The sequence below is a fragment of the Babylonia areolata genome, chromosome 6 (assembly GCF_041734735.1).
Source record: "Babylonia areolata isolate BAREFJ2019XMU chromosome 6, ASM4173473v1, whole genome shotgun sequence".
Lineage (NCBI taxonomy): Eukaryota > Metazoa > Mollusca > Gastropoda > Neogastropoda > Buccinidae > Babylonia > Babylonia areolata.
In genome coordinates, this window is record NC_134881.1 from 27560458 (window position 1) to 27586939 (window position 26482).

General features: G+C 42.2%; 1 protein-coding gene across 1 annotated transcript in view; it reads right to left on the reverse strand.

Moving 5' to 3' along the window:
* Window positions 1–4316: 4316 nt before the first annotated feature.
* The window catches only part of LOC143283483 (uncharacterized), a 32989-nt gene continuing 10823 nt past the window's right edge, over window positions 4317–26482 (reverse strand). Inside the window, exons 3-8 of the mRNA XM_076589724.1 lie at window positions 26331–26375; window positions 21912–25162; window positions 13288–13430; window positions 12520–13124; window positions 11249–11314; window positions 4317–10062 (exon numbers count right to left, since the gene is read on the reverse strand). Of these exons, the coding sequence (XP_076445839.1) occupies window positions 6920–10062; window positions 11249–11314; window positions 12520–13124; window positions 13288–13430; window positions 21912–25162; window positions 26331–26375 (7253 nt within the window). The 3' untranslated portion in view covers window positions 4317–6919. The remainder of the gene's footprint in view (window positions 10063–11248; window positions 11315–12519; window positions 13125–13287; window positions 13431–21911; window positions 25163–26330; window positions 26376–26482) is intronic.

Consider the following 26482-nt stretch of genomic DNA (forward strand, 5'->3'; position numbering starts at 1 on the left):
CTTTTGTATTCACTTCAGTTATTTTTGATAGATCTTCTGTGCCTAAAAGTTTATATTTGTTCATAATTAATTTTTAGCCCTGAAAATTCTTCAAATCCCTCTAGTGTTTCAAACAACTTTTCATACGATTCTTTATCTCCTTCTAATGTGAATGTTGTATCATCAACAAACTGACTAATTTTAAAAATGGTATCTAATAAATTTATGCCTTTAATTTCTTCATCTTCCCTAATCTTGCACGCCAGGATTTCTGAGCATAATACAAACAGATAGGGTTAGATTGGATCTCCCTGGCGGCATCCTCTTTGTATTTTCAAGCCTTTGAATACTTTACCGTTCACAATGACATATGATTTTATATCCTTGTAAAAGGTGTGAATCCATTTACATAAATCTCAGCCAAATCCATAGGCTTTTAATACAGTGTTCATATATGACCAATTTAATGAGTCAAATGCTTTTTCGAAATCTGTTGATACTAACAAGCCTGGACGATATTCAATTTCTAAATAATGCATAATGTCATACAGGGTTCTTATGTTATCACCAATATATCTACCTGGAATAAAACCTGTCTGATCTTCGTGTATTAACTTTGGTAGAACTTTCTTGATTCTATTAGCTATGCATGCAGATCCTATCTTATAAGCTACGTTTAGCCACGAAATAGGTCTCCCGTTCTGTAAATATTCTCTTGGCTTATCTCCCTTTGGTAAACATGTAATTATCCCTTCTTTTTGTGTAACTGACAGTTCTCCCTTTTTAAAACCCTCATTCAGTGATCTAACTACAAAGTCCCCTATGTCTTTCCAGAAAAATTTATAGAAGTTTACAGTCATTCCATCTGTGCCTGGACTCTTATCGTTTTGCATTCTTCTTAGTGTTTCTGTGGCTTCCTGTTTTGATATAATTCCTTCTAGTTGCTCTGATTCAAATTCATCCAGACTGGGCAAACTTTTAATGTAACTGCTAATGTCTATGTCTTTTACTTCCTGTTCTCTGTATAGGTCTTCATAATAAAGTCTCGTCGCCTCTGAGATCTCGTCTGTTTCCGTCAAAATATTACCTTGAGATGTAACTAATTTCAATATTTGTTTGCTTACAAAATGTCTTTTTTCCAGATTACAAAAATATTTAGTTGTCTTTTCACCCTGAGATGCCCACCTTGCTTCTGACCTTAACGCGATCCCTTCCAATTTTATTTTTCGTAGCTGTACTAGTTCTTCTTTTTTTCTCCTGCAATTCTTTAGCTAAACTATGTGTATCTATTTCTTTATCGATTCGCTGTATTTCTTTTTCTAGTGTTTCCTCCTTTTCTATAAGCTGTCTTTTCTTTCTTATACCAAAAGATATTGTTTCAGTTCTTATTTCCATTAATAATACATCCAGATAGAGTTGATCGCTTACGGTTAACTGAATTTCATTATTAGGTATCTTGCCTAAGTTTTCTCTTGCATACGGTAACATTGCATATTGGTCCTTTACTTTTTCTATTGTTTCTTTCACTAACTCTACATATTCGTTGTCCCTAAGTAAAGATGAATTAAATTTCCAAAATGTTTTTCTTCTGGGTTCTGTGTTAAATTGTAGATCAACTGTAATTAAAGAATGGTCACTTCTGTAACCATAAGTGATATATGCATCCTTAACGTTGGTGCTCAAATTGTCAGACAATAAAAAGAAATCAAGACGGCTTTGTTGTAAGGGGGTTGGTCTCCTCCAGGTGTATCTTAAAACTTCATTGTTTAATTCTCTCCATATATCTACTAACTGTAAGTCATCCATCATCTTTATTACTGTTTCTTGTGCTGCCATATTGTTTACACGTTTATAGTTGTAATAGTCTAAGCTAGGATTCATAACTAACTTTCAATCGCCTCCTATTATTACATTCTGAATAGCTTGTTCTTCAATTTTTGTCCGAATCTCTTCAAAAAATATAGGGTCATCTCTGTTAGGTCCATACACATTGACCAAAAGAATTTCCATGTTAGATATTTTTAAAAGCAGAAATATGTAATTACCCTGAATGTCTATAATCGTTTTTTGTATTTGAAACTCAGAGTTATTATTTAACAGAATAGCTACCCCTCGTGATCTAGAATTATTCGACGAAAAAACACATTCATAACCCCATTCTGCCCTGATCTGTCTGTCCATCTTCTTAGTAAAATGTGTGTCTTGAAAAAAGTATACCGAATATTGCTTTTGTCTTCAATACTGTAAGACGTCTTTCCTTTTCTGAAAATTTCCCAGCCCCTGACAGTTTAGAGATGATATCTTAAGGTTACGCATTGACAAGTGGTATTTTTGGTCTGTATATATCGCACCACCTTTCTTCCAGAGAATCACTGTGATTTCTATCCATAACATATTCTTCTGTTAAACAAACATAGAAACAGAGAATGTGTATACTAAAATCAATTAACTGAGCAAAAGGAAACAAAAAATATTCATCCATTCGTGAGAAGTAGAGACCGAGATAGAAAAGTAAATTACATACAGACAAGTAACAATTATTGAAAAAAGAAAATGACACCATAGTACAAAAATATATTTTAAAAAAGTGACAATTTGATTGACTAGCGCAAGCGAGCGATGGGCGCAAAAACAACAAAGAACAACAGCACAATGTACAGTAAGAGTAATACAAAGGGGCATAGCATCAACATTTACACACCATCACTGTCGCGTCATGGCTACACAATGGTAACATCATGGAAATATGAAACCAAACATATAATCTAATAACACTGTATCAAATCAGTTAACCATTTCGTGGTAAGATTTGTCTTTGTACCTCATTTATTGAGCATGTCGTGTTGGTGATTGTTTGTATATGAGTATCTATGGTTGCAAGGGGCTATAAAAAGGAACAAAAACAAAGACATATACACATCTCCAGTGTTACTCAAATGCATACGTCATAACAATACCATGGCAATATCATGGCACTATGAGAACATTCAAATATTTCAACAGGATTGCATCAAATGGCATAATCATCTTTTGCATCTCAAGTTTTTCTTTATACCTTATGCACATTGAGTGTGTCGTATCCGGTGGTGTGTGTATGTGTGTGTGTGTGCACGTGTGAGAATGTGTGTGCGTGTGTTTGTGTGTGAGTGTGAGTGAGTGAGTGAGTGAGTGAGTGTGAGTGTGTGTGTGTGTGTGTGTGTGTGTGCATGCGTTTGTGTTTTGAGTGTGCCTGTGCCTGTGGTGCGTTTGGAGAAAAAAAACAACACACAAAACAAAACAAAAACAAAAAAAGTTCCTTGCTCAGATATATACATCATAATAACACAATAGTAAAATCATGGTAATATGAAACCAAAAATATACAGCAACACCGTGTCAAATCAGATAATCAAATCAGACCACAAGTAAGAGAAAGTGAGTGATTGTGCATGTACGTGTATGAGTGCGTGTCATATGAGTGCGAGCGTGCGTGCGTGCGCGCGCGTGTGTGTGTGTGTGTGTGTGTGTGTGTGTATGTGTGTGTGTCCACACACGCGAATGCCACTGGTTTACATGTTGACATGATATGATGATATGACTTAAACATAGGATGCTATTCAATGTTACATGTCAGCATAACTACGGCAATATCGGGTCAATGTGTTGGCCATCATAAACTTACATCCAGTCTGATGGTCATCCTCTTGCAAGTAAACAACAGGAGAATTTCAACCATCCAATTGTTTCCCACATTTTAAGATATTCAACATAGTTTGCAAATTAGTGAAAAGCAAGCAGTATTTCCTTTTTGTTTTCATTTTCAATATCAAACTGGATATCTGTCTTAACATGTATCTTATATGTATTTGAATATGTATGTTGTGCATATAGCATTGAGTGTGAGTTTGTGTACAAGTGTGTGCGTGTGTCTGCATGTCTGTGTGTGTGTGTGTGTGTGTGTAAATGGGGAACGACTTGAAGAGAGGCCGCCACACGGGATGTTCCGCTCAGCACGGGGATTGCGGCAGACCTCGCACAACCGCACGTGTTCCTACAGCTGGGACTGGTGACGCGGTGTCGCGGACCAAAGGCGCCGACTAGGGAGTGGGGTGAGGAGGGGGGAAGGGGGGGTGGAAGGAGGGAGGATGGTGTGGTGTCGGCACAACCTCAAAGACTGGACTTTGGCTGGAGCGGGAAGGGAGATAAGAAGTGGGGGGGGGTGTGAAGGGATGGGGGGGGGGGGGGAAGGGGACAGAGTGTGGGTGTTGGGGGTGACACTGCTGGCACACTATAACAGATAGACAGATAGATTTTTTTTTTTTTTTTTTTAAAGACTGGCATAAACGTACATAACAAAAGTCTATTCACCCCCACTTTGCTTCTCAAATTTAGCATCTGCTGTAAAAGTATCCAAAGTATGGTATGATTTTCTTACTGAAAATATCATGACACCAAAAAGCTGTGAAAGGTCAATGTAAAATATGACAGCAAGAACTGTTTTCCATACTTATATAAAATTATTGACGTCAAAATTTGTATTTGTTGTATTTGTATTTCTTTTTATCACAACAGATTTCTCTGTGTCAAATTCGGGCTGCTCTCCCCAGGGAGAGCTCGTCGCTACACTGCAGCGCCACCCATTTATTTTGTATTTTTCCTGCGTGCAGTTTTATTTGTTTTTCCTATTAAAGTGGATTTTTCGACAGAATTTTGCCAGGAACAACCCTTTTGTTGCCGTGGGTTCTTTTACGTGCGCTGAGTGCATGCTGCACATGGGACCTTGGTTTATCGTCTCATCCGAATGACTAATGGTTCCAAATGAAAGTTACCCAAGGATGCATTAACAAAATCATACTAATATTGATATGGTGGATAATGACAACTGCATTTTTGTCACGTGACAAAGGATGGTATTGATTACACATTTGGCATTGCACAGTTATTTAGAAGTTCTGGCATGATTGCACAGCCAGAGTTAAAGAAAAATATATAAATGTTGAAAATATGCAACTGACATGAACTCTAGCTTTACTTGCATATGATGGAAACATACATAATTATTGACACCACATTTTTCTTCATTTCACTATTGGCAAAATGATAATTGTACCAATGTCATCTGAACAAAAACAACCCAGTTTTGCAAGGCTTTTTAAATTAACTAAAACACAGGTAAAGCATTAAAGGGTGCATGGCAAGGATGAATTCAAAATATTCAGATTTTCAAAACAACTGGATACCCTACAGACCATTGCTTTTCAATGCATAAATTTAGAATGGCTGTCTCAGAATTGTAAGTATCCGGTATCTTTTAGCCCACAATATTATGTTATGGTTGTAAGAACGTACTACCACCATGTTATATCTATTACGACAGTAGAATGGAAAATACATCACAACCAGCTCTTTATTTAGTAACATGGATATGAACGTATTCTGCCTTGATAAATGGTTCTCTGTATGAAAGTTATCATGACGCTTTCCTTTTTTTGCATGGACCCAATCTACACTTTTTCTTTGTTATGTACCGGGTATCCCCCAAAAAGTAACCGCTTTTTGACAAGTATTTTCTCAGTGAAAGAGAAACTGAATTCATTGACAATTTTCACACAGTAACCTTAGGGTATCCTCAACAAGTCTGCAAAATATCTAAACGTTCGGACGCAAATTATGCGAGTATTGTCAAATTCAAAACTGAAGGCGACTGATTTCCCAAAGACGCTCTTCTCTGCTCTGAATCACACAAAGTCACACTGTTTACATAAGGTCAAAGATCAGTCCTTCACCTTCAGCCTCAATATCGTATTGCCTTTGTTTTTGAACAGGACGTGTCATTTTCACCGCGCGTTTTGACGGCAAACGAAGCAACCTCAACTGCGATCGCCCAACACCCGCTGTGGACGCTCAACCCAGTACTTCTAACGGTATTCGTGCTTCACGTCTTTATAGTTTAGCTGACACTGTAAATATTATTATGGAAGAAAGTCCAAACTCTCAGTTCGCTGCTGACAGTAACTCAGGGGAAGAATTTGATGGCAGTGTTGATTCGCCAAATGACGAAGCACAGACGAAGATAAAGAAAGCCGTGCACGGAAAAGGCAGCGTGTTACTGCTTCAAGCGGAATGCGACGTGCGAAGATAATAGTCGATTTTCACAAGAATTATTTGCAATATCCAATAATCGCTTTGCACTGATATAAAGCACAAATCAGCAAGATTAATTGAGTGGTTCCAAAAATACAGCAGGTTAAGTACAGCAACCTCCATGTGTCAGCCAATCTCTTACACAGGCAGTTTCTAGCTGTCCTCTGGCTGAGGTGATCTAGTTTCACTCCAGGCAGGCTGACTGACAGAGAAAGTGGCGTAAGGGTTTTAACTTGGTTAACAAGAAAAGCAACTGAACATGAATGCAAAAAGTTAGAAACATCGGTGTTCCCCGTGAATGTAGATGACACACTTTCCTGTAAGTACGGCTGCATTCATTCACATTTTAGAAAATGATACGCTGTACAGCAACATCATTTCCTGATAAAATATTTTTGTTTGGAATGGTGAAAACAGTTCTGCATTATCACAATGACAAAACCAACGACGACTGGAATAGATTTCACCTCAATTCAAGGGATATTGATTTTTTTTTTTTTTGGATAAAAATTTTAAAATGAGATAAAAAGCATGCACAACTGTTTCCTTCCAGGTCTGGAAGAAAGCATCTCGAGAGGAAAATCACAGAAAGGATGTTCATCATGGGATGAGCAATGTTCGTGTCTGATAGCCACCCATCAGGAAGATGTTTAACAGAGAGAGCCTTTTCACAGGGCACATATAGATTCAATCTTCACCGTCTCAGATGGTGTGTGTGGGTGTGTGGGCAACAGAGCAGCAGCCCAAATGCAACCTGCAAGGAAGAGTCCCCTCTGAACCCACAACAATATCACCGGGGAAAAGATGAGGTTTCGCTTTATTTCCGGGGTGGGGAGGTTTCGGCCCCATAGTTTTCCAGTATTTTTACAATGATTGATCTGCCAAGCAGAGAAGCGCGCATCAGTGGTGTCCTACCCCATCTGTTCTGTGCATTGACGTTGGCACCATGCCGTACCAGCAGTTCAACAATGTGAAGGTGAATACCAAGAACAGTACTGTGAAGTGGTGATTCACCAAGGTCATCCTGCGCGTTGACGTCAGCACCATGACGTATCAACAATTCAGTTGTGCCTGCGTGACCATTCCTGATAGCTGACAATAGTGGTGTACATTCCTCTTTGTCCTGCGTATTGACGTCGGCACCGTGACCTAGCAACAATGTGGCAATGTCTGTGTGACCATTCATTGCAGTCAAGAAAAGCAGTGAGCGTCCCTGTTTGCTCTGCCTGTTGACATCAGCACCATGACGTATCAACAATCCAGCAGTGTCTGTGAGACCATTCATCACAGTCCACGTAAGGGGTGAACGTCCCTCTTTATCCTGCCTGTTGACGTCGGCACCATGACGGACCAGCAGTTCAGCAACGTCAGAGTAACAATACCTAGCAGCACAATGAAGCGGTGATTCACCGTTATCAGCCTGTGCGTTGACGTCAGCATGATGACGTATCAACAGTTCAGCTGTGTCTGCATGACCAGTACCGGTTGTACACATTAGTGGTGAACATCCTTCTTTGTCTTGCACGTTAACATCGGCGCCAAGATGCAGCAGGCGTTCAGCTGTGTCTGAGTGGCCTTTCTTGGCAGCCAGTTGAAGCGGCGTTTCACCGAGTTCATTTCGTGCGTTGATAGCAGCACCAGCCTGAACAAGGTGACGGATGGCATCAGCCGAAGCGGTGTGTGAGGAACAAAGACAAGCAAAGTGCAGGGCCGTGTGTCCGTTCTTTGTTGTGGCAGTGACATCAGCTTTGTGCTGAATGAGTAGTTCCACAGTGCTCACCAGGCCATTCTTACACGCATAGTGCAGTGGAGTGCACCAGTCATCAGTCTCCACAAATCCACTTCTACATGACAACGCGTCCTTGATGTTAACATCTGCCCCAAGCTGAATGTACAAGTCGGCAATGTCTCCACGTCCTTCACGACACGCCACAAGCAAACCTGTCCTTCCAGCACTGTCTTTGTCGTTCACACCAATTTCCTGAAGCAGAAAAACCTGCGTTTCTATCATACCCAGATCAGGAATACGCCTGAAGAGTTGGTCAATGTTGACGGCGTTTTTCTTCTTGAATACCGCGGAACGTACTCTCTGGGTGATCTTGTAAATTGATAAGCCCTGTCTGTTTTGCTGGGTAATCACTGCTCCAGCTTTCAGAGACAACCTTATAGCTGCTGTTTCTCCACTGCTGACTGCAAGGGAAAGGAGGAAACTGCCATCTTGATCTGTTTCATTCACATCCTGATCTGCCAGCAGTCGAAACACCAAGTACCAGTGCCTCTTGTCTTTGACCTGGAGCTGCAGTTTGCCATTGGTCATCGAGACTGTGACTGTCTCAGGTGGGATGGGCAGTATGGGGTCACCAAGGTACAACAATCTCGCTTGATGAGATCCATTTTCAGAATCAGTGATGGTTTCAATATGTTTCTCTATCTCTTTCCTCAAACACTGATCTTGTTCAAGTAATGGAAATTCCAACACGCATTCCGTGTGTTTGAAGTGCCGGGCAGTGAACGTTTCCCGGAGGAAGGACTGAAGCGTGCACTCTGAATTCTGCGTCAAACAGTCAAAGAGTGGACAAGCTATCAGCAGATGAACTGATAGTTTTCTGTCTGTCTGCATCTTTGTCAGGCACCATTGTGCCAGCTTGTGGGAGGGGTGAAGAATGGACCAGTAGACCAGCGGTAGTTTATGCACAGGATCAACAGCATTTAAAAACTGTTTCATTTTCTTGCTGTTCCCTGCAAAATAATCATCATTCATGTATTGCAAAAATGCAGGACACTGAAGACAGGGATGCTGAATGATGTACTGATGGTTTCCTTGGATGATTTCTGTGTATATTCTGTCCATCAGTGAGTGTCGATTCTCCATACATTGCTTTGGGTCATTAGAGCAAGTTGCAGCAGACCCAACACTGACACATATGTCGTGGGGAAGGGAAGACACAGTCTGGTTCATCGCCGAGATATGTACGTACCTCACGAAGAAAGAGGTGTCACAAACTTTCAGCAATATGGGCAGTCGGAAGAAACGACCCAGAGCCAGCCCCGCAGCCTCGTACAGTACACGACTGGAAAATGTACCTTCCGATAATATGGACCCCTGCAGCACGTTGGCGTATTCTGCCAGTTTGTCGTCAGAAAAAGGCCCGATTCCAAATTCTCGCAGATGAGGTGCAGCTTCTGACGTGTGACTCAGGAAATGAGACACTCCCCTCATAGTCAGCGCCAACACTGCAGCAAAGGCACTTCCATGAGAGGTGTGCAGGACCATGGCTTTCAACAGCCGGGCGTGGGCATTAGCTGGGGTCCAGAATACGGCAGTGGGATCCTCAGCTGAATGCCAGTGCTTCACCATGTAACGACAGCACCACGGGAAAACGGGCCCGCTCACATCATTCTCTAAAACGTGTTTCACAATCTGTTGCTGTATGTCAGGTTCAATATGGAGTTCATTCAAATGATAAAGCAGTAACTTCTCTCTGACACTTTCCGGTAGAGTGTCTGTGAAACGCACTACGCTTTCCCCATCCAGCAAAGGACTGTCCAAACTGTTTTCCAGCTGCTGGAGTTGACGAAGCACGTGTGGGTAGACCGTGATCACCAGCCTGCACGTTCCCTCCGCCATCAGCGCCAGTGTGGTGTCCAACATGTTCTCCCACAGGTCATGCTGCTGATGGTCAATACGGATCTTGCCAAACGTCCCGTCCAGCAGCACAGCACAACGCCTGTTTTCACCGACGTGAGAGTCCCACTCACCAATCTGTCGCAGACTGTAAGGCTTGAACCCCTCCTCTCTGTAGCGCCGTAACAGAGCATGTGCCAGTGTAGTCTTTCCGCACCCAGGAGGTCCACAGAGAACGACCCACCCTTTTTCTTTAAGTATTTCTTCTGCCTCCTCCAATTTGGGAGTTCGAACGTACTGGCTCCTTTCAATGTCCATTGTCAATTCCGTATTTCCTGCAGACATAAAGCCAGTAACCAGTTAGATTAATGACCCCATGGGATAACAAAAAACACTGTGTCTGAGACGACATATCAGGGACTTTTAATAACTGTGTTTCCTGACAGTAAAATGAGTAAACTGGAAGATGTGCATAATGCTCAGATGACCATACATTCAGTTTCAAACTACAGCTGGTATGTACATACTCTAAATTATCCTCAACGAATCAGTCAATTTACTCTTTTCGTTTGGAGACAGGTGTTTTGTTTTGTTTATTATTTCATCTTTTTCTTACTTTCTGAGATTAAATTGACAATGATTATAGGTTGGACAGCCATCAACAGCCATCGGAGCATTGAAATCATATTCACTGTGCCAAGGGCTCGACATAGGAATCGTCTCCTTCCCACCCTTGAACCTTCCCTAACCAATGTAAGGTGCCGATTTACACCTGGGTAGAGTGAGGAAAATCGGAGTAAAATGCCTTTCCCGAGGACACAACGCTATGCCGAAACGGGTTCTCGAGCACGGATCACTGCACAAAAATCCAACGCCTAACCGGCCGCGCCATGGCGCATCTATACTATGTTTACTCTTTCATTAAGCTCCCCACATGTAAATAATCTTAGACAAATTAAGATATCCATTCATATTTTCCATCACCAGCATTTTTTCCCCCCCCCCCCCCCCCCCCCCCGAGTTCTCCAGTGTGAAGTTGGCCATAAAGTGTTAGACCAGGCTTTAATTTGGTGGATCTGAAATGACGTCGTGCAATAATTATCAGCCAATTCTCTACGTCTTTAAAGTGGACTGGATCGTTCCTCCCTGGACCTTGGTCACTTCACAGCTGTGCTGACTTGGAATGCACTGTAATGCATCATAATGTACTGCAGTCAACTGTTCCCAGCTGTGCTGTGTTGTGCAGAACTATAGAACATCGTGCTGAAGATGTTGCACAAAGCTATGCAACACTAACATTTAAGTACTCCTTTTCTTACGTACACATGCAAGCAAATGTGTGGGTGCACGCATAAACACAGTCACACAAACATGAATATTCATAATCATATAACATCGCAGACACACACATGAATATTCATAGTTATACACCTGTGTGAACATAGCCACATGATTATTTCAGTTTGTCTCCTTTAAAAGCACACCCATTCCCCCTTTCCTGTTTTATAAATGTGTACGAACCTTGCAAATAGTCTCTCTCCACGTCATTGAAGTCATCGAAGACAGAGAAAAGCTGATCCTGTATATCTGAAACACACACACACACACACACACACACACACACACACACACACACACACACAACACAACACAACACACAGAGGGTTTATGTCGAATCAAAGGCATCCTCCATATGTATGAGGTGGTGTGTGATTTACGCCCAATCAGAACTTTTTTTTTAATCATTAAGAACCACTGACCTGAACTAATATAAACTACACGCAGAAAACAAACTAATACTGCACAAAAAGACCTCCCAAAAAACTTGCTTGAATCTGAAACACTTTTAACCGAACATGAGAGGGAAAAAATTGGGCTTGAATTAAACTTCAAATAGCTTCCATCAAAGCAAATGTCCTGTTCATCCTATTCATAAAGGAATTCTTCAAATCCAACTACATTCTGTACAGTAATGGACCTAACTATTTTTTCCTATGATTTTTTTTTTCAGTAAAAATGAGGTGAGAAATGGGAAAATTGATTAAACTGTAACTGAAAAATAGAAAAGAAATTACTGTCACAATCACCGTAACTCCGCAACCACCACTGAAAAAGAAAACAATAAATCATGACAAAAGATACTAAAATACTGTGTGTATGTTGGTTCCATCAACTGACTGCTAATGATGCACCAGAAATAATACCCGTCAGAATTTAGCAATTATGGACAATACATCAGAGCAGAAATCAGCTTACTGAAATCAGCCTTATGTGATAAGAGCTTATTCAAATATGTATTATGTGCCAAGAGCTTACAACAGTCTGTATTGTGCAACAAGACCTTACTCGAGACTGAATCATGTGTATTATGTGTCAAGAGCTTTCTCAAATTTAAATCATGTGACAAGAGCATATTTGAGTCTGATTTATGTGACAAAAGCCTACTGCAATATGTATTACAAGACAATACTTTACATACGAATACATAGACAGATAGATAGATAGATTGATAGATAGACGTTTCCTTGATTTTGTATTATGTGACAAAAGCATCTGGAATCTGTATAATGTATGAAGAGTTTACTTGAATCTGTATTGTGTAACAAGAGCATCCTTAAATCTGTATTAAAAGACAAGAGCTTACTATGTGAAAAAAAATTACTAAAGTCTGTAATATGAGACAAGAGCACGCTCGAGTCTATATCATAGCTGTGTGTCAAGAACTTAGATAGATAGATAGATAGATAGATAGACAGATAGCTAGATAAGTGTGACGCGTTGTCGACACACACCTTGAGCAACACACTCCGGTCTGATGACGTTCATTGGTGGGTGTCGGCCGACGTCATCACGAAGGCTTGGTGCTGCTGCCATGACGTCGTCGACTCTTGGTGCACTGCTCGCTTGTGACGCAGCGCCGGGTCTGCCGGTGTCAGTTACTGGACGAGGATCCACGGACTGCACACTCTCCGTACAGGTGGGAATTTCGTTGCTGCTGTCAGTCACTGGAGCTGGATAGATATCCTGCCCACCACTCTCTGCTGCCCTGGTGACATCACTGCGTAGTGCTGGTGATGTGTCGTGCTCCCCCGACACAGACAGCGGCCTGCCGACACTCCGCTGCTCCTGACTGACGTCTCGTAGGCTTCCTGCTGAAATGGTGACGTCATCGTGGTGTCCAGATGAACTGTGAGCTGATACTGCAGACACCGGCCTGCTGAAGTTGGCCGGACACGGAGCTGCGTCACTGAGCACACTTCCCTCTGATGTGGTGGAGTCTTTGATCCGGACACCACGTGGGGGGCCTTCAGAGACCTTCTGCTCACTTCCTGTTGAAGTCATGACGTCACTGCCGATAATTTTCACTGTGTGGCGTCTGGCGTACTTTCTGATGAAGCTGTGACGTCATTGTTGCCGACATGTATCGCCTCTTGGATGGCGACTGACGCGGTTCTTGTTGCTGCTGTGATGTCGCATGACACACTGCTTGATTGGCGTCTGTCGCCAGTCCTAATGCAATGGTGATGTCATTCTGTCTAGGTGTATTTTTGTTTTCGGACCCAATCACTGGCGTGCTGTCACTGTCGTTGACTGGACAAGGGCTGACATTCTGTTTATCTACTGCTGAAACAGTCACGTCACTGTTGCTGACGTTCATTGCTCCAGCAAAGCCAATGATGTCCAGGAATACTCTTGCCCCTGACTGACGTCATGTCCACAATGTCCGTTGCAAGGGTCTTGATCTTGATTATTTCTGAAACAAACTTCAAAAAATTAATTTCTAAACATTTCAGTCTGTCAGTCAGCTGGTAAATGGGTCACGAAAGTATGACTTTTGCCATTCAGCGATGATGCAGAGTCAATCATTTGGTGAAGGTTTTAGTGCCCCAAGAAACTGCGGGTTGCGTATTGGCAGATTTTGGTTGTGTACGTCTTATATTGTGCATTTCAGTATACCATGTATGAGTATGTTACTGCTCAATTTTATTTTAACAATATGAACACCAGACGGATATGTTTGGATTATGTTCTGTTGAAAACAGTTTTTATGTTGTCTTCTTTTTTGTTGCTTGTTTGTTTGTTTCTTGTTAGTTTGTTTGTTTTTTGTTATTGGGGGGATGGGGGGGGGGGGGTCCCAATCATTTTACGGAAACGGGTATACATACAGAAGCCCGCTCGTACATAGGAGTGAACGTGGGAGTTGCAGCCCACGAACGCAGAAGAGAAAGTGCTCAAAACACTCTGTGGATGCTCAATGCAACGAAAAATCAAACGGACCGAAACAAGATCCCTTCTGTTCCCAAAAAAATTAATGAAACACATTTACAGCTGCATTACGAATTGACAGAGATAGATAGACAGTCTACGGACATAGGCATACAGTCATACAGATAGACAGAGGCAGAAAGACAACCAAACGACAACAGAGAAGGAAAGAGACAGAAACTACGCAGTTTAGACTGGAGATTAAAAAATACTTGGCAGTAATGTATTTGCCATTGTTCTTCATCGTGTGGGTGAACTTCACACTTAGATAAACGACTTGTTTTGTTGTTGGACTGATCACTAAATTTCATGAAAATGGAGTGTTATCATCTCGACATTGTCAGATCTGTTATCACAAAAAGGAGAGAGGGTGTTAACTGCTGAATTGTCGCCTCCGCTAAATTGTGGCAGGCGACGATGCAGCAGAGCTCAGTTAACCGCTGAATTGCCGCCGACAAATCAGCGGATCACAGAACCGCCAAACTGTGGCCGGTCGATGACATGTCATCGAACTGGCGACATTTCATCGGACATTTCAGCGAATTGGCGACATTTCATCGGACATTTCAGCGGATTGGCGACATTTCATCGGACATTTCAGCGGATTGGCGACATTTCATCGGACGTCAGCGAATTGGCGACATTTCATCGGACATGTCAGCAGATTGGCGACATTTCATTGGACATGTCAGCGAATTGGCGACATTTCATTGGACATGTCAGCGAACTGGCGACATTTCATTGGACATTTCAGCGAATTGGCGACATTTCATCGGACATTTCAGCGAATTGGCGACATTTCATCGGACGTCAGCGAATTGGCGACATTTCATCGGACATTTCAGCGGATTGGCGACATTTCATCGGACATTTCAGCGGATTGGCGACATTTAAGCAGTTACTAAGTAACCGCCGATTTGTCGTCGTCGTTATTTTCTTTACTGGCTGTTAATGACTAACAGTTTGTTTTGCTTTTGGGGTGGTGGTGGGTATTCTGTGTATTTGTGTGCAAAGCTCGGAAGCATGTGTAAGTTCCCCCGTCTTTATATTCCCACGGTTACAAAAATAATGTTCTCAAAGGTCTATATTCCCCCAGGTTTATATTCCCCCAGGTCAGCCATGGTCAGCAGTCAGTGGTGATCAGTGGCAGCCAGCAGTGAGTGGTAATCAGTGGTCAGTGATCAGCAGTAGTCAGTGGTCAATGGCCTTATTGTTTAGTGGTGACCAGTGGTCAGTAGTGGTTAATGGTGGCAGTTGTCACTAGTGGTTAGGAGTGGTCATTGGTGGTCAGTAGTGGTCATCGGTAGCCAGTGGTCAGTAGTGGTCAGCGATCAGTAGTGGTCAACGGTTAGTTGTGGTCAATGGTGGTCAGTGGTGACCAGTGGTCAGCTATGGCCAGTGTTGCTCAGTGGTAAGTAGAGGGCAGTGGTCAGTGGTGGTCAGCAGTGGGCAGTGATCAGCAGTGACTAGCGATAGTCAGTGATCAGCAGTGGTTATCAGTCAGTGGTCAAAACATTTATTACGTAAGATATAGTGGTCAGCAGTGGTTCTAGATCTGGTGTAATATAGACCTGGGGGGACATGTTCCTATGAAAATAAAGTGCCGGAAAACGTCAGGGGAAACACAGATCTGGGGGAACACAGACCTGTGGGGACTTAGGAGTGAAAGAAAATTTGGGGGAACATAAGGTTGACCACACTAAACTCTTGTTCACAAACACACAGATATGCGTTATCTTTCTCACTTTCTCTCATTTTTCTTTATTTTATTTTATTTAAATTTTAAATCTTTCTTTCTTTCGTTAATCCATTCATTCATTTTTTGTTCAAATTCCATTATTTCTTTTCTCTTTCTTTCCTTACTTCCTTCCCGAATTTCTTATTTCATTGCTTTCTTTTTCTCTTTCATTCCTTGCTTTTTCATTATTTTCTTTCTTATTCTTCCTGAATCATCAACACACAGAATAAACAAACAGTGACAATTTGGCGTTTACTAAGTACCCGCTGATTTGTCGCCGATAAGCTGAATTGTCACCAGTCGAAAAGCTGAATTGTCGCCGACTGGCAACAATTCAGCAGTGAACTGAGCTCCACCAAATTGTCGCCAACGACAACAATTCGGCGGATGCGACAATTTAACGGTTAACAGAGGGTTACTTTTTAGAATACGAAACACTGGTCTGATTTATTGAAAACAAAAATAGGGTCGTTCTGGGCGAACCTTTGATGACCCCCCACCCCCACACCCCACCCCGACCCTCCCCCAACTCCCTATTCTCCATTACAACTTAACAGAAGCAAAGGTGGGTGGATTCCGCTTTAGCAGCCTGTGTTGAAGCCCCTCCCCACGGCAAAGTAGCGAAAGTAAGGGAAGGGGGTAGGTCTGGGCTACCAAACTCTTCTTGGTGCGTTGTTAACTGTGATATTCCCAGTTTAATTCACCGCATATTTTGCATTTCTACACACACACACACACACACACACACACACACACACACACAACCGCAAAAGAACAGCGCTTACTGACAGGAGGAGAAGCATCTTATGACATAGGGAGGACTGAAAATGCAAAAAGGCTGACGAAAACTGGGATGGGCCTTTTCAGTAAGAATGTCGCGCGCGTGCGCGCGCGCGCGCGCACACACACACACACACACATACACGAGAAAAACTGACTCACCTGCTGAGGGGATTGTGGCGGCAGCTTACATTGTTTCAAGTTGAAGAAACAGCTCTGTGAGATTGAACGTGTGTTGCTCTGTCTTTATGTTGTTGTTTTTTCTGGTTGGAAGCCTACGTCCTTCGGCCACAAGGTGACTGATGTCAGCAGCTGAGTTATTACTTACTTCTATACAGGCCTAAGGGCTTATCAGCTCATTATGCGCGATGCGCTCATCTCAGTTTTAGTACATAGGACATAAAGCTGATAACCAGCGTAATTTCCAACACAAACATACGCGCGTGTGATCACACACACACACACACACACACACACAAATACGTGCTCTCAGTAATCACACACACATACGCACGCGAAAACACACACACACACACACACACACACACACACACACACACACACACACAAATACGTGCTCTCAGTAATCACACACACATACGCACGCGAAAACACACACACACACACACACATACATGCGCGTGCACACACACACGCGCGCTCGTGCGCGCATGCACGCACACGTACTCGCGTGCACACACACACACACACACACGGTTCTCTTCTTAATATGCTCATGTTTATGTTTCACTGTGTCTCATAAACTTAAAGGTTTTATAACAATAAAAAGTATTCTATTCTATTAACACAATGAAGAGAAACAGAAACATAGATACAGAGAAGAGAATCAAGATCCATTCATTTGGTCCCCGTATATGTCCGACGGTTGAATAGGCAAGCAAGTAGAGACAAAAAACAAACAAAAAAAAAAAACAACAACAAAACGACGAATCAAGAAATAACACCAAGGTGGATCCTGTAAAAAGCAGACATCAAAGAGCTACTACTTCATAAATGATTATGACATTGTTGACACCATCACATGTGAATGCGACACCGCACAACATAGCTCCAAATCACAGGGGGGGGGGGGGGGGGGGGGAAGAATGCCACAAATAAAACGATGCTGTAGACAAAAGAGAATGAAATCATCATAAATGATTAGGACTTTGGGTTTCAAAATTTGCAATGAAGAACAATAACTAAATTCAACAGAAAATAAATACACCATAATCCTAAAACATTATCACTATACGGTACAAATGATACCAGAATGCCATGTCTTTTGATTTCATAACTCAAACTATATGCAATATCAAATATAATATTGACACTGGAAAATAAAACGTCAGGCAGAAAGAAAGGCTGGAATGAAAACAAAAAGAAAAAAAAAATGCTGGAGAATCAGTGAAAGCCTTAACAAGGGAGAGAAAAAAAAATGCTGGAGAATCAGTGAAAGCCTTAACAAGGGAGAGAAAAAAATATGCTGGAGAATCAGTGAAAGCCTTAACAAGGGAGAGAAAAAAAAAAATGCTGGAGAATCAGTGAAAGCCTTAACAAGGGAGAGAGAGAGAGTGAGTGAGAGAGAGAGAGAGAGAGAGAGAGAGAGAGAGAGAGAGAGAGAGAGAGATCTAAATAGAATAAAAATGAAAATAACATTTCATATTCAGGTTTCTCAAGGAGGCATCAATATAATAACCATTTCAAACATTGTGGTGTCCAAGGTAAGAACAACAACAACAACAACAACTATAATGTCATCATGATCATCAATATTACCATACAGAAAACTGTTTCTCCGCAAACCAATCAATCAATCAATCAATCAATATATATATATATATATATATATATATATATATATATATATATATATATATATATTCGTATATAACTCTCAGCGTTGGACAATACCTCTACATGCCTAAACGTAAATAATTTCATTACCTTATTCCAAAACAAAAAAATGGACAAAACAGCAGAAAGGCACAAGGAGCGCGCGTACTGTAAGCAACCTTGTAAGTACCCACTTTGCACACATTTCAGCCCAGAGTTGGGGTGGACGTTTACTGGGTACTTTACCCTTTTTACCCTTTTACCTGGGCAAGCTCAAAAAGAAAATCTAATTAAAGAAAAAAAAAAGCAGGATCAAAAGTGTTAAACTCAAGGACTGAACACTTAACCCCCTGACTTTTATAGACCAAGAAGGCCTTCGATGCCGTGAATCATAATGAATTGTGGCATATAACTCAATACATGATAAATACATAGATAAATGAATTAATGAATGAATTAATTAATCATTGAATCAATTAATCGATGAATAAATAAAAAGCAGCTGCGACTATGCTTACAACACGTGCGCCAATTTTCGTTAGTGCGAATACAGTTTAGTTCACACTGGTTATTGTCCATACAGTCCAAGTACTGGTGGCTCAGCGGTAACATGTTCACCTAGGAAACTGAGAATCTGAAAGTGCTGGATCGAATCTCACACTCGCCAGAATTTTCTCCCCTTCCACTAGACCTTGGGTGGTGGTTCGGATGAGAAACCCTGACAAAATATCGAGGAAAAATCCATTCATGTATATATATTTATGTGACCAAGCGCGCTATGCTTGCTCCAACACTATTCACGCACAAGCCAGAGCAGACGACGTTTTTCCTCCTAACCCTTGCACAGAATATGTGACGTCACTCTGCTTACATCATTTTGTCCTGGCCAGACCACCTGCTGACTGCTCGAGCAGTGTCGCGTCGCGATACGTCATTGGCTGAGAAGAAACTTGTGTTTCTGTTCCACAGTATTTAATTAATAGCTCTTTTGTCAGATCAGTAAACTACTAGTATTATATACTGGCAGAATCGTCTTAATTCCATCTTTAAATCTATTCCATTTATGTTTGCCTACGTGAAACTGATTTAACGCAGTTTGTAATTTTCAGCGACGAGCTCGTTAAAACTGACCCTGTTCAGGTGACTTAAATTAAGATTATAAATTCATCTTAGATAATCAACACTTCATTTTACACTCATTATAAAGTAGGCGTTGAGCTCTTTCTTTTGCAACTTATCCGACGTAAATCGGTTCAGGAATCATTTAGAAATCTATCACTGAACACCTTTAAACAAACACAATTGTCATCGGATTCTCCGTGATTAGTGACGATCTGCTTGCAAGCACACGTGACGCACTTTGCGGTCCGCTAAACTTGCATAAATTGGCACAGTGAATGATGAGTGGTCATTTCATACCTGGTCAGTCATCTGACCAGAGCCTGCTCTCTCTCTCTTGCTGTGTCGCGGGCAGTGTGTCGTGTGTGTCCCCACAACAGCTGACACCTCGCTACGTATCGCTGTAAGTACTAGTGTGTAGAATGTGTTGATTTGTAAATTGTATTATTTGACACAGTACTTGTGTTTATATGAGTATGTTCAGTTATTGCTTTGTTCAGTTAATTCTTTGTTCAGTTATTGCTTTGTCAAGTTAGCCACAGATCGGCTATGACTGATCTAAATAATTGCCATGTCGTCATCTGCATGGAGCAGTGTTCCATTTGATTCTTAACGTCACAGTCAGTGACGTCTCTGGACACTAGTAGTTTGTTCCAGAATGTTCTAGTGAGTGCGTAAAGTTCATTCACCACTTAATGGTTAAACCATGATGGTGCTTCACTTACTATCTGGTCTATCAGTTTGCCAGTATAATATCAAAGCCACTGATTCTATTATCTTGTTTATTATTCATGTATTATTTTACATGCTGATATCAATTGTACTGCTACAGTGTGCTCAGTACTCTAAGAGGTGTGTAGTATTCTGCTGTGATTACAAGATAGTGTTGGATTAATTGTTTCAATCACTTTAACTGCACTATTTAAATGTATTAGGAATGTCATTTGATGTCAGTGTTTGGTCTTCACACATATGGAATACCAAGTGGTAATCTTTCCATGTAATATGTATACATGTGCTTTATTATTCACTTGTGCCGACATGTTGTGCTAATGACATTTGTTTGTGTCATTCCAGGCACTGTCTTCTTCTTAGTCTTCTCTTTTTGTCTTCTTCTTCTTAGTTCTTCTCCTAGTTGTCTTCTTTTAGGTCTTCTCTTTTTATGTAAATAAAACAATAGAAAACCCATTTGTGACTGGCCTCTATATGTTCCTGGCCTGTGCGTGGGATCTTGTCTATCCTTTAATTCATTCAATCATATTTAGTTAAGTCTTTTGTGCCGTACCCCTATTAGAACCACTCGGAGCACGGCTATATATATATATATATATATATATATATATATATATACCGTGTGTGTGGTTGAAGCCTGACTGCATGATACAGGGGAAAAATCATCAGCGCCTAAAGGCAGTGTACAGTCGGTTCTATCCAAGTAAGAAGCCTGTTGTGTAAATGACTCCGTTTTTGTCACGTACATTGTTTGCTTTCTGGCCGTAGATAGTTACGTGTAGGTATCAATAATAATAATGATGATGAACATGATGATGATGATGATGACAAATGATAATAATAACAATAATAATGAAAATGATAGCAATGACTTAGGACTGAAAACGCCAAAATAAAACACTGACGAAACAAGGAAGGCATTATGTTTGTTGTCCGGTCACGGAAGCATCTAAAAAGTATGAACGTATCAATTTTCACATTTGAATGTTATCTTTTCTTTTCTTTCTTTTTAATGATAAAAGGGTAGGAGAGGCGGAGGTGAATCATTCGGTGAGTTTGGGAAAACAGGATAGATGGACTGGGGGGGGGGGGGGGGGAGGGAATCAATGATGAACATTTGAAACAGACAGAATTACGATAAAAGAAAATTACTTAAATGGACTTAGTAAAAGGGAAGTTGTTAATTCAACAAGAAAAACAAATGAACATGAATGCAAACAAAAGTTAAACAACAGTGTTCCCAGTGAATGTAGATGACACACGATTCTAAAACGATAGGCTGCACTGTGACATCACTAGCAAGTTTGTTTGGAATGATGAAAACACTTCTGTGTCATTACAATGACAAAACCACCGAAGACTAATTTGGAACCAACTTCATTTCAATCGAAGGATGTGGGCGGGGGGTGGGGGGGCTGTGTCCTTCAAGGTCTGAAAGAAAATGTCTTGAGCTAGAAAATCACAAAAATAATGGGATGATTAGTGTTTATGTCTGACAGCACGTAGATCCCCAAGTCGTCAGTAAGATGTATGACTGTGAGAGGCGTGTCACAAGGCACACACCATGGGGTTTTGATCTTCCTCCTTTTTTCAGATGGCACGAATGGGCAAGAGAGTAGCGATCGAAATTCTGCCTGCATGTATGGGGCAGTCTCCTCTGAATGAAGAACAATATCACCAGAGAAACGATGAGGTTTCGTTTTATTTCCTGTGAAGGTAGGTTTTGGCCCCATGTTTCACCAGCAGTTTTGTCATGTTTAATTTGTCAAGCAGAGCAACGCACATCACTGGTGTTCTTCCCCGTTTGTCCTGTGCATTGACGTCGGCACCATGACGCAACAGCAGTTCAGCAATGTAGAAACGCCCACTCTTTGCAGTACAATGAAGCGGTGAACGTCCCTCTTTGTCTTGCCTGTTGACGTCAGCACCATGACGTAGCAGCAGTTCAGCAATATGACAGCAACCACACCTAGCAGTACCATGTAGCAGTGAATCACCATTGCCATCTTGTGCGTTGACGTCAGCACCATGCTGTATCAACAATTCAGCTGTTTCAGATGTGTCCCTGTGAGCATTCGTCACAGTCGGCATGAACGTTGAACGTCTCTTTATGTCCCCCAAATTAATGTCAGCACCATGACGTATCATCAGCTCAGCAGTGGCAGAGTGACCAAGCCAGGAAGAACAACAAGCAATGTGAAGTGGTGATTCACCACGGACATTCTGTGCGTTGATGTCAACACCATGATGTATCAACAATTCAGCTGTGTCTGCGTCACCACTCATGGTAGCTAACAGCATCAGTGGTGTTCTTCCCTGTTTGTCCCGTGCACTGACGTCTGCTCCATAACGTAGCAGCAGTTCAGCAATGTCAGAGCGACCATGCCAAGCAGTACGATGGAGCGGTGATTTACCATCGCCATCCTGTTTATTGATGTCAGCACCATGACGTATCAACAGTTCAGCAGTATCTGCGTGACCGTTTGCAACAGTCCATACAAGTGGTGAACGTCCCTTTTTGTCCACCCTGTTGATGTCTTCACCATGACGTATCAACAATTCAGCTGTGTCTGAGTGGCCTTTCTTGGCAGCCAGTTGAAGCGGTGTTTCACCAAGTTCATTCCGTGCGTTGATAGCAGCACCAGCCTGAACAAGGTGAAGGACAGCACCAGCTGAAGCAATGTGTGAGGGACACAGACAAGCAAAGTGCAGGGCCGTGTGTCCGTTCTTTGTTGTGGCAGTGACATCAGCTTTGTGCTGAATGAGTAGTTCCACAGTGCTCACCAGGCCATTCTTACATGCATAGTGCAGTGGAGTGCACCAGTCATCAGTCTCCACAACTCTGTCTCCACATGGTACCATATCCTTAATGTTAACATCTGCCCCAAGTTGAATGAACAAGTCGGCAATGTCTCCACGTCCTTCACGACACGCCACAAGCAACCCTGTCCTTCCAGCACTGTCTTTGTCATTCACATCAATTTCCTGAAGCAGAAAAACCTGCATTTCTATTCTACCCAGATCAGGAATACACACGAAAATTCTGTCAATGTTGGCGGCGTTTTTATTTTTTGTTGCCGCAGTACGTGCTTTCTGGGTTAACTGGTAAATTGATAAGCCCTGTCTGTTTTGCTGGGTAATCACTGCGCCAGCTTTCAGAGACAACCTTACAGCTGCTATTTCTCCACTGCTGACTGCAAGGGAAAGGAGGAAACTGCCATCTTGATCTGTTTCATTCACATCCCGATCTGCCAGCAGTCGAAACACCAAGTACCAGTGCCTCTTGTCTTTGACCTGGAGCTGCAGTTTGCCATTGGTCATCGAGACTGTGACTATCTCAGGTGGGATGGGCAGTAAGGGGTCATCAAGGTACATCAGTTTCGCCTGAGGTGATCCATTTTCAGCATCAGAGATGGTTTCAATATGTTTCTCTATCTCTTTCCTCAAACACTGATCTTGTTCAAGTAATGGAAATTCCAACACGCATTCCGTGTGTTTGAAGTGCCGGGCAGTGAACGTTTCCCGGAGGAAGGACTGAAGCGTGCACTCTGAATTCTGCGTCAAACAGTCAAAGAGTGGACAAGCTATCAGCAGATGAACTGATAGTTTTCTGTCTGTCTGCATCTTTGCCAGGCACCATCGCGCCAGCTTGTGGGAGGGGTGAAGAATGGACCAGTAGACCAGCGGTAGTTTATGTACAGGATCGACAGCATTTAAAAATTGTTTCATTTTCTTGCTGTTCCCTGCAAAATAATCATCATTCATGTATTGCAAAAATGCAGGACACTGGAGACAGGGATGCTGAATGATGTACTGATGGTTTCCTTGGATGATTTCTGTGTATATTCTGTCCATCAGTGAGTGTCGATCCTCCGTACATTGCTTTGGGTCATTGGAGCAGGTTGCAACAGACCCAACACTGACACACTTGTCGAAGGGAAGGGAAGACACGGTCTGGTTCCTCACCGAGATATGTACGTACCTCACGAAGAAAGAGGTGTCACAAACTTTCAGCAATATGGGCAGTCGGAAGAAACGACCCAGAGCCAGCCCCGCAGCCTCGTACATTACACGACTGGAAAATGTACCTTCCGATAATATGGACCCCTGCAGCACGTTGGCGTATTCTGCCAATTTGTCGTCAGAAAAAGGCCCGATTCCAAATTCCTGCAGATGAGGTGCAGCTTCTGATGTGTGACTCAGGAAGTGAGACACTCCCCTCATAGTCAGCGCCAACACTGCAGCAAAGACACTTCCATGAGAGGTGTGCATGACCATGGCTTTCAACAGCCGGGCGTGAGCATTAGCTGGGGTCCAGAATATGGCGGTGGGATCCTCAGCTGAATGCCAGTGCTTCACCATGTAACGACAGCACCACGGGAAAACGGGCCCGCTCACATCACTCTCTAAAACGTGTTTCACAATCTGTTGCTGTTTGTCAGGTTCAATGTGGAGTTCATTCAAATGATAAAGCAATAACTTCTCTTTGACACTTTCCAGTAGAGTGTCTGTGAAACGCACTACGCCTTTCCCGTCCAGCAAAGGACTGTCCAAACTGTTTTCCAGCTGTTGGAGTTGACGAAGCACGTGTGGGTAGACCGTGATCACCAGCCTGCACGTTCCCTCCGCCATCAGCGCCAGTGTGGTGTCCAACATGTTCTCCCACAGGTCATGCTGCTGATGGTCAATACGGATCTTGCCAAACGTCCCGTCCAGCAGCACAGCACAACGCCTGTTTTCACCGACGTGAGAGTCCCACTCACCAATCTGTCGCAGACTGTAAGGCTTGAACGCCTCCTCTCTGTAGCGCCGTAACAGAGCATGTGCCAGTGTAGTCTTTCCGCACCCAGGAGGTCCACAGAGAACGACCCACCCTTTTTCTTTAAGTATTTCTTCTGCCTCCTCCAATTTGGGAGTTCGAACGTACTGGCTCCTTTCAATGTCCATTGTCAATTCCGTATTTCCTGCAGACATAAAGCCAGTAACCAGTTAGATTAATGACCCCATGGGATAACAAAAAACACTGTGTCTGAGACGACATATCAGAGACTTTTAATAACTGTGTTTCCTGACAGTAAAATGAGTAAACTGGAAGATGTGCATAATGCTCAGATGACCATACATTCAGTTTCAAACTACAGCTGGTATGTACATACTCTAAATTATCCTCAACGAACCAGTCAATTTACTCTTTTCGTTTGGAGACAGGTGTTTTGTTTTGTTTATTATTTCATCTTTTTCTTACTTTCTGAGGTTAAATTGAAAATGATTATAGGTTGGACAGCCATCAACAGCCATCGGAGCATTGAAATCATATTCACTGTGCCAAGGGCTCGACATAGGAATCGTCTCCTTCCCACCCTTGAACCTTCCCTAACCAATGTAAGGTGCCGATTTACACCTGGGTAGAGTGAAGAAAATTGGAGTAAAATGCCTTTCCCGAGGACACAACGCTATGCCGAAACGGGTTCTCGAGCACGGATCACAGCACAAAAATCCAACGCCTAACCGGCCGCGCCATGGCGCCTCTATACTATGTTTACTCTTTCATTAAGCTCCCCACATGTAAATAATCTTAGACAAATTAAGATATCTATTCATATTTTCCATCGCCAGCATTTTTTCCCCCGAGTTCTCCAGTGTGAAGTTGGCCATAAAGTGTTAGACCAGGCTTTAATTTGGTGGATCTGAAATGACGTCGTGCAATAATTATCAGCCAATTCTCTACATCTTTAAAGTGGACTGGATCATTCCTCCCTGGACCTTGGTCACTTCACAGCTGTGCTGATTTGGAATGCATTGTAATGCATCATAATGTACTGCACTCAACTGTTCGCAGCTGTGCTGTGTTGTGCAGAAGTATAGAACATCGTGCTGAAGATGTTGCACAAAGCTATGCAACACTAACATTTAAGTACTCCTTTTCTTACGTACACATGCAAGCAAATGTGTGGGTGCACGCATAAACACAGTCACACAAACATCAATATTCATAATCATATAACATCACAGACACATACATGAATATTCACAGTTATACACCTGTGTGAACATAGCCACATGATTATTTCAGTTTGTCTCCTTTAAAAGCACACCCATTCCCCCTTTCCTGTTTTATAAATGTGTACGAACCTTGCAAATAGTCTCTCTCCACGTCATTGAAGTCATCGAATATATCTGAAACACACACACACACACACACACACACACACACACACACACACACACAACACAACACAACACAACACACAGAGGGTTTATGTCGAATCAAAGGCATCCTCCAT